Source organism: Mesitornis unicolor, unplaced genomic scaffold, assembly GCF_000695765.1.
Source record: "Mesitornis unicolor isolate BGI_N332 unplaced genomic scaffold, ASM69576v1 scaffold211, whole genome shotgun sequence".
Classification (NCBI taxonomy): Eukaryota; Metazoa; Chordata; class Aves; order Mesitornithiformes; family Mesitornithidae; genus Mesitornis; species Mesitornis unicolor.
Genome location: NW_010164236.1, coordinates 68,581 through 78,078, shown reverse-complemented (window position 1 = coordinate 78,078; position 9,498 = coordinate 68,581). Strand labels below are relative to the sequence as shown.

The 9,498-nt window shown below is 43.7% G+C and overlaps 1 protein-coding gene across 1 annotated transcript in view; it reads right to left on the bottom strand.

Annotated features, from left to right (window-relative positions):
- LOC104548245 (A-kinase anchor protein 13-like) overlaps window positions 1–8,800 on the bottom strand; it is a gene marked incomplete at its 5' end in the record, with an annotated part of 20,738 nt that extends 11,938 nt beyond the window's left edge. Inside the window, one exon of the mRNA XM_010194215.1 lies at window positions 8,653–8,800. Within this exon, the coding sequence (XP_010192517.1) occupies window positions 8,653–8,800 (148 nt within the window). The remainder of the gene's footprint in view (window positions 1–8,652) is intronic.
- Between the last annotated feature and the right edge of the window lie 698 nt (window positions 8,801–9,498).

Genomic DNA, 9,498 nt, shown 5'->3' with positions numbered 1-9,498 from the left:
CCTGCTGAAAGAGGCGATCCTGAAGTTAATTGAAAGGTCAAAACTGCTATTAGGACACTGTGGGTAGCACCAAAATTGTCAGACGAGGCTGTGCGGCTTCCTAAGGAAAGCAAATGCAGCTGGAAAGGTATCAAAGCCGAGTGCAGAAGAGGAGGAAAACACACATGGATGTCACTGCAACAGCTCAATACAACCAGGAGGCTCTGAAGATGAAAGGTGAGAAAACTTCTCTCTGTCCAGCACCAGCATCTCTTAGCAAGCGGATGATGTGAAAGCTGAAGGAAGAGAGGTACTGGTATTGATGTTATAAAAAAGAGTAAGGGAAGGAAGACCTGCTTATGCTCTTCTTAGAAATTTTGCACATGTATTCTAATACATTACCAGTCAATAGGACGGGCACGGATCTCAGCAGCCCAGATGAAACCCGTTCACAAACGCCACCTGTCCTCACAGTAGGAGCCTCAAATATCCAAGGGAGAAGCAGGGGGACAGTACAACTTTGGGGGAATTTGCCCCTAATGCAGTTCAGAACGGTACATCCCTCCCACTACACCTTCTTCCTTTGCTCATTCTCCCAAGGACATCAGAAAAGTAACTCATTAATTTTGTTTAAAACCTCCAAAAAAGCAGTGAGTTACACGCAACCTCCTGAGAATGCCGCACTGCCCTACGGGAGCTGACTCAAGTGCTGCAAACTTGGCTCTCCCTCATGCAAAGCAGTGGAAGTTCACTAGAACAAGGAGTTAAAAAAAAATCATAATAAAAGACTCCTCAATAGCATGAGAAAAACTAAACCTCTGATTATTCTTTTTTAAACTGTTTTCTCTCTATTCCCATAAGAATCCCATCTGCAAAATAACCTAGAGTACAGCTACTCTGCCAAAAAACCAGTTGCCTTTCAGGATTGAAGTGGAAGGCAAACACAACCCATGAGCAGTTAGAGAAACGCTTTGGGACAGTCGCTTCCTTGTCATGCAGTCAAACAAGTCCTCTGTGGGACAGCGAAAGCTTTTCCGTCATGACAAGAAAAACCTCCAGACACATGGTCTCCTTAAACCAGTACACTGTGGATGGACACTAAGTTCCCTTGGATGGAGCGAATACAAAACACCAGTCCCAGAATTAAGCAAAGCTACAGCAGCGTTTAATGCAAAGCAAAAGGAGGTGACAAAAAGGCCATGTCTTGACCTGCAGCCAACGATGCTTCTCTTGAAACTTCCTCAGCTATCTAATGCAGCCTTGACAGAGAGGTGACAGAGCTGACAATTCATTTTCATCTACCAGGATCAAACAAGCATCCTGCTAAACCCTGGGGAATGCTCTTCAAAAGGGCAACTGCTCACAGTGCTTTGATGTTCTTCCCTACATCTGAGAAGACGTCGGGCTCGGGGGGTAAGAGTCTGGGACAGGTTCTGACTTTTGGCAAACAGATCAAACAAAAGAGGAGCCAGTGAGTTGCAAGCACGGCCAACGATAAAAAGATTGCTTGAGAGGTCTCTGCCCCCCTGCTTTGAAACCACTACAGGAACAATGTAAGCAAACATGTCCCCAACACATGAACCCTCTGAAGAAACTGTTGGTGGGGCAACGCTTCTCTCCACATCAAAGACCATGGCTTCCTTCACCTAGACCAACATCTGAACTTCAACAGCCCCTGCTTCCCAAAGCATTAGCAAAAGTGAGCTAAGCTTTCTGGCACTCTGAGGAGATAAGTGGTTATCATCTGCAAAACAAGCCCAAATCTGTTTTTATGAGGTTAAGTAACTTGGCCAAGATGACACAGAACTCCAAGCAATGCCAGAACAGACACTACTGCTCTTGAGCATCTCTTTTCTGCTCTGGCCAGTGGACAGCAGGGCTTTCTTCTGACACGGGCTAAGCATCAAGTCACACACTTTGCAAGCACCAGGACACTCGACTATCAACAACTCTAAGTCCCTCATACACCTTCCCCAGAAGTGGAATGAAAAATGTCTGACTCATTAAAAAAGCAGAAAAACCCTGGGTGTGTCAGGAAGAGTGATGAGCCTATTTATAGAGGTTTGCATTTCGGTAGGCTGGAAACACACGCAACTGAATAGATCACACCCGTGAGTGCACCCACAGAAGGGAGGAGAAATCTCCATGCTTTACACCACCATCAGGTTTGTGATGCCCCCAAGCACCCTCCTGGTTGCCTTTGGTCTTCTCCAGAAACCAAGTCCTTCTGCCAAAATAGCAATCAATAGCAAGGTCATTGATATGCTGGCTTAACCGTGATAAAAGTCAAATAACCCACCTCTCAATTCTTCCTGCATTGCATTTTACCACATTTCTCCTTCTGCTCCTCAGTTACTTTAAATTTAGCTTAGGAATAATTCACTGCTTGGAGCTGTTTGGATCAGTGACAACATATTGCAGGAAAAACACAGAAATTAAAAAACTATTTCAGTCTATGCAGAGATAGGTGCAGTAACTGCTTCTGTCTTGATAGAGCAAACTCCTCATCTTCACATAAAACTATGTTCTAAAAAATATTTTAAATGAGACAACTCTTCAAGTAAATAATTCCTCACCGAAACTTGCTTTGGGCAACACATAAACACAAAAACTTGAAGAACATGGGGTTCTGGTCTCCGAGATGCATGGGTATGATAGCACTGCATCCTCTACGTGATAATGATGCAACACAATGAGCAGAAAAGGTGGAGATTTCTGAGCTGTAAGTAATTAATAGGCAAGTTAATGTATGGCTTTAGACCTGGCCATCTAATTGGTACATCTGGTACCTGTGCCTTTGACCTGGGCTGTGGTTAACAGGGCAGCAGCAAAACTCTTCGGACTTTTTATCGCTAAACAAGGCTCACACGGAGACAAAACACCCCTAAACAGAGCTTTACCAAATCATGATTTCATTTCCTACTGCTCTAAAAGTGGAAATCCTGTCCAAACCTCCTATTTTCAGAATTCACATTGGAGCTATCAAACAATGGGCCCAGCCTGGGCTGCTATTTAAAGCCCTGCTGGAAGCACATGTTTGGGTTTGCCTGGTAGGTGACCAAGGACTCTGGTGCTCATTGCATCCTCTGAATTACCACAGTGGGGCTGGGTCTTACAAAGAGATTTAAGCAGGGCAGGAAAGCCAGACAAAAAATGTGGTGAATCTCATTGAGTCTATGGATTTGCATCCAAGAGATTGTGCCATGGGTGGCTTGCGCACAGGGAAGCCAAAGGATCTCCTGTGGCCATCCAAAAAGGTGCTCCCTTTTGCTTCACAAATCCCAAAACCTGGTTCTGAAAATCAGAGCTCACATCTGAAGTGTCTATGTGTGTAATTTACACAGTTATTGTATTCACTCTTGCAACACAGGAAACCTTATGAAATACATAGGCACAGTACCAGCGATAGTCAGGAGCCTTGTTTTTCCTTTTAAACCCTCAACTATTAATACGGAGAGTGTAGGAAGACTTTTCTAAGGCTTTTTTTATACTGCAGATGTCCTAAATATCTACAGAAGTGTAAGACCCCACACAGCACATCATAGATACTTTCCATACAGATTCAATCACTTTTTCCTGTGACTGATGTCATCAAGAACTGGCATCGCTTCCTTTTAACTACACAGCCTACAGCAATTAAGTGCACCAAAGAGGACGGACTGCAAAAAGTCTTCTTGGCTATGCTGTTTCATTCTATTTTAGGGGTTTTTTTGTTTCATAATTAAGAGTATTTTCAAGCCCACATCTGGTATTGCCAAGTGGTCATTTGTTATGCAACTTGTTTACCCTTTTGGTCTATCAGTACAAAGACTGTAATTCATGAAATATAGCTTTTTCTATGAAAAGTTGTTTCCTAAGGGAAAACACAGCCTGTGGTAGAAAAGAATAAAGCATCAACATATGCAAAGGATCTCAGAGTAGAATAGAAGTTTGAAATGAAGATATTTCCAAGCTAATTGAAATTAATTTTAGTTTATTTTCTTAACTAGCAGAAAGAAAGTAGAGGAAAAACAATCGGAGAGCTACAGGAAATAAGAACAAGTTAAAGACTGAACCTGCTTCTCCGCCTTAGCTTAAGCAGAGAGCGAGCTCCCTGTGAGCCAAGGCACTGGGAGTAAACAGGAGTGTTTCAGCCCTGTGGAAACTGCTGGCAACCAGCAGGCAGGCAGCCTCTCAGGCCCTTTTTCTGCCTCTAATTTTGCTTCTCTTCCCCTTTGAAACCTGGACAAGAATCCTGCACCTTCCGAGATCATGATGAAGTGATGTAGATATTACAGAGCAAAGGCTCAGAGCGATACAATGCATTGCAACAGCACAAAGGCAACTGTCTCTCACAAAATTACCTTACTCCTTGTTTCAGTGACTCAGCTCACAGACTGGGTATTTCCTACCCTTCAGTTGCTTGATTAGGAGCTCTGGACTTACAGTACTGGACCATCTCTCCCCGTTTCCCTCTTCTGAGCTCCTCTGCGTTTCCCAGATACTACACTCCAGTCTCAAAATGCAAGGCAAAATCTGGGCCAATAATGCAGCATTTATCGTGATGGCACACAGCTTGCACTCACTCAATGCGCCACAAAAATACCGGAGCTCCAGGCACACCAGCTCACCCTGTGAGAAAGTTCTCTGCACAACTGCCCGAGAGCTTCCCAATGCCAAGATGCCTCCACTGCCCACTGCAGGCTGTGGTCAAGACTTTTGACTTATGTGGACAGGGATGAGGTAGTTCCTTCTTCTGTGGCTTTGTTTGCCAGATGATGATTTGAGGTTTTTTATTATAAGTTGGTTTTTTTCCAGTGGGGGAAAAGCTGCTTCAGCAGCAGAGGCAGGCGATGAGGCTGTTGTCTTGCAATGAAGTTTCACTTCCCTGCTTTAACACAGACTTTCAAGGTCTCAGTCACCCTCCCTACCCAGCAGAGACATTAGGAAGAAAAAAGTACATTAAAGATTATTACCATCTCAGTTACTTCAGTAACAAGGACTTGTTGAAAAGTTCAGCAAACTGTAGGGCAGCCATACATGATGGAAGTGGACGCATCCATCCCCAACCGTACAACTGCAGCAGCAGCAACGGTTCAGCCATAGCAGCAGAGCTGGTATCACCTTTCTGCATCCTTCCCTGCTCAGACTTGTGGTCTTTTCTTAATATCCAAACTCCAGTGACTAAGCTTTTGTAACTAATGATACCCAAACTAGAGCAACATCCAGTGCCACAGCATCTCTGCCCAAACCTTAACGTGGGAAGTGTCTGACGAGGAAGCGTCTGGAGTTGTTCTGCAGAGCTGGTACTGAGGAAAACCTCTTCAACTATGGAGAATCTGAACTGGATCCTTCAGAAACAGCAGCATTTTAACAGTGACAGTAAAGCAACTGTTAAATAAGATTTTGGTACCTTTTCACTGAGGCAAACAGAAGCTTAGTGGGACACAACCTGGTTTGTCCTTAGGCTGGCGAAAGAGCTGCTGGAAGCACACGGAGCATCAGTCACTGCCTAATTCTTGTAACTCAGTAGCTTATTTGGTACTTCAAGCTATGACAGATCAGGTCAGAGGAGACTCTGTTTCTTACAAGGGGCAAAACTTTCCCTTAAATTCATAACGCAGTCAGTAGTGGCACAGGATAACCACCCCATCCCATCCTGCAGAGCAAGTGCAAAAATACAGGTAGTACTTTGAGGGACTTCCCAATCTACATTTAGCCACATATTCAGATAAAAAAAGCTGCTCCCATAAATTTACAGTCAGAAGCCCTTTCTGTTTTATGCTTATGCATAAGCTTTTATGTAAAAGCTTACATTTGAACAGCACTGCTAACAATATATATTCAATGTTTAAGGCTGATGATAAAGACAGCATAAGAAAGCAGCAGATTGTTATAGTAATGACATACAATGCAGCAGTCATTTGACTCTGCAGTTGTAAGCTTTTATTTAAGTAAAGTCTTTCAGGATATAGAGAATTTTCACTCACAGTAAGAATTTAAGAGGTAGTCTGACAGTTTATATTTCCATTCCATTTTCTTTAATTCCTCATCTAAAACCACCTTATGTTGTTGAGATTATTATTTTTTTAAAATGTGATTGCCTTTTAAAGCTTTGCTAAAACATTCTGCTTAATTTTGGCAGCAGATGTAATCAAATAATTTCTCTTTCTTGTTTTTACGCCTCCATCCATCACCAAAACTACTGAAAAAGTCAAGAAAAAAAAATAAAATCCGGTTTTCTTTTTACAATACCCTTAACTGAATTATTATCACCCCAGTCCCTGATGGACTTGATCTGGGACCACATGAGACTCTGAGGACTTGGGAGAAGGATGAAAGAAGAGCCCCCAAGCCCAGAAGGGAGGCAGAGGAGGTCCAAGGCAGACTGGAGAGGCGACTGGTATGGTCCTGAGTGAATCAGCCCTTCCTTCATCCACCTGAGTGGTCCCCAAGGAGCTGCTGTACTCCCAGGGATGTGCAACACGTCTTGCACTGCAGGGACAAATGACAGATGCTCAAAGCTGGAAGTGAACAAGGAGATTTTGGCTAAAAGCTGTTTGCAAGAGTTTCCTTGCAAAGCCCTTGCCAAGTGCCCGGGCCTGGCTGTTTAAACAAGGGTTGGTCTCTCCCACACAGCGTCTCTTGTTCATGGCTAATCCTGCAGCGAGGTCAAATAACGCCAGCTCTGAGTCACCACAACTATCTCCAAGGCAACTGGCTGAATATACAGTGTAAACACATGATTACAGATTCACTGAGTTCAGGAAGAAGGAGGAGGAGAAGTTGGGTTGAAATAAGTCATGCCTTTACTGAAATCAGAGTGGTCAGTGCTGGAGCAACACCGGACAAACGCATCAGTGTCAGAGGAAAGAACTGTTTTCTCCCAGTTTGCTTCATCCCAGCACTGTCTCCACCACTAAAGTCTTTTCCTCAGGTTGTTTCTCCAAAATGAAGTACGAGCACAGAAGAGGGAATTATCCAAATGGTTCCTTACATCTGAGATGTCACCTCTTCCCTCACACCGCAGCCCTGGACAGTGCTATCTGGCAGGAACGGGACTACCTTTCCCAAAGGTCTATTCAATCTTTGCCTGATACAAGCCATATTCTGGGACAGCACCAATCTCTATGCAGCAAGATCACAACTTTACTGGGTCAAAAGGAAAAAAAGAAGCATATTATAACTAAAGAAATAATTGAGAGCAATTCCCTCCTTTCCATCAGAAGCAGAGTCAGATTTCTCACGAACAGTGACAAAACGAGCCCAGGGGAGCCCTCCCCAGTGACTCAGTTACATCTGGGGCCGGCAGGACGGGCAGAGCCCACAACGTCACCCCGGGTACCGCCTGGCAGCATCCACCACTGCTCCACGGACATCAGGGCCAGCAGCGATAGGAAAGCATCTCTCCTGCCCAGAAATCCCATGAAATCCGCCGGTTCCCGTGTGGGCTGGAGGGGAACACTGAAGCTTTTCAGTTCCTTTCTTGGCGACGCAGCCATGGTCCCGAGGGGGAGGTGAGGTCATTGCAAGCGGGGCTGGCAGAGCCCCACGCCTGCCATACAAAAGCAGGGAAGGAGTCACCCCCTCTTCTCCCTCCTCGAGGAGAAAATAAGCACTAATCTAATTGATTGCATGGGGCTCCAGTCGTCAGTAACCATAAAAAGACTTCTCTTCCTAAGCCAACTGAACAACCCAAACAGCACAAAAAGAGGAGGAAATGAAAAAAATACGGTGGCCAACTTTTAGCTACTCATCATCAGGAGGAAAAACTCCTTAGCCTGCGTTTTATTTAATGCACATCTCTCATAAAACGATACTTACGAGAGACATAAAAAGGCAGACCCAAGAAATACACTCAGTCGCATAAGCTATACCATGTAGAGTGAAAATGTCAGCCGTTTTTCTCACACTAGCATCAATGTGCTGCATAGCAACAAGTCAGAATGAAAGGTTAATGGTAAGGACCGCAGCCTGGAACATGGCTCATTCCCACGGTCCTGAAGTCACCAGAGGAAAATACTGTACCCATTTGTTTTGTTTTGTTAACGGCATCAAGGCTGAAAAAGAGCAGTGGGCTTTAATGTGGACACCCACCCCATCTGAACTGGCCAAGCTGGAGGGATGGCACCAAATACCACATATTACCTATCACCACAAGAGCTTCGGAAGCTCTGAGCTGGAGGGATGGCACCAAATACCACATATTATCTACCACCACAAGAGCTTCGGAAGCTCTGTGTTGGCTCTGATCTGCACAAGATTTAGGGAAAAAGGGCTGTATTTCTACAGTAATGAACCTCACCCAGTTAAGAAGATCCTAAGTTTAGCTAGGACTTATTAGGATGAACATTGCCTGGACAAGAGCATCTCTACCCTTACAAATATATCTTCTGTTACCTTGTTCACATTTAAAAGCTTTCTACTATGTGTAAATATAACTGTATTTTCTACAGCGGAATCCCATAGCTAAACATTAAATAATTGTAATCTCAGAGTCATAGAATTGTAGTGAAATCAAGCGAGAGATTTTTAAAAGGCAAAAGCAGTCATCCAAACCAGACTTTCCATTCTCCATCAATGTGCAAATGAGGAAAAATATGACCAAGAAAACAACATCACACTTAAGTCCACTTGAATTAACCAAGTTTCATAGACTGATACACTAATGTACAAAGAAAGGCAATTGTTTACCAGGAGAAATTGTCTCCAGGCTCCCAGGATCAATCTTTCTTGTGCTTGTGCAGTGTCGGACAGTTGACCCAGTGAAGACCAAGTAAAAGACTACATCATCTTCAACTTTATCTTCTTCAGTCAGCTGCACTGTAATAACTGAGTCACCCTAGGGAAAAGGACAAAAACAAAAGTTTGGTTTACATGTGCAAGAACTGCATTATATAAAATAAAACATCTCTGCCTTCAAGGCTCCTGCTTCCCATTCATACGCTCCCTTCACACGTCTCTAGTTTTCAGATATGCAAGTCATCCTTAGCATGCCTCTTAGCATCATAGCCAGCCAACCAGCCAGAAAATATGTTGAGCGCAGCTTGAGGAAGAGATATGTAGACATCTCAAGGTTATATTCAAAACAGCAACTTCATACAGTGAAATCACACCTAGTCTGACAAACGTGAGCACATATTCCACACAGGGTTTGTTTATTCACGCCCACACACATGTATCCCCCCACAGATGCATAGTTAAAACAACAGAATTGGGATAACGGCCTAACATTGCATCTGTCTTCATAAATATGAAGAAATTCCCTAATTCTTGCTTGAGTGTTCACATTTCTGCCATCCAAGCCAGCCACTGTGTTGACAACTCCAATGTAACCAATTTAATCACTGAACGCATCTCTCATCCTTAATGCATAAACACACAATGACAGGAAGGGTTCACATCTACTGAGATGTCTTCCACCTTCCTCAAATAAATAAAAACCCAGCCCAAAACTGTGGCAGTATAGACTGAAAACAAATTTGTCATTATCTGTTTGCTGAACGCTTCTGCTTAGTTTCAGTATCTCAGTATTTTCTA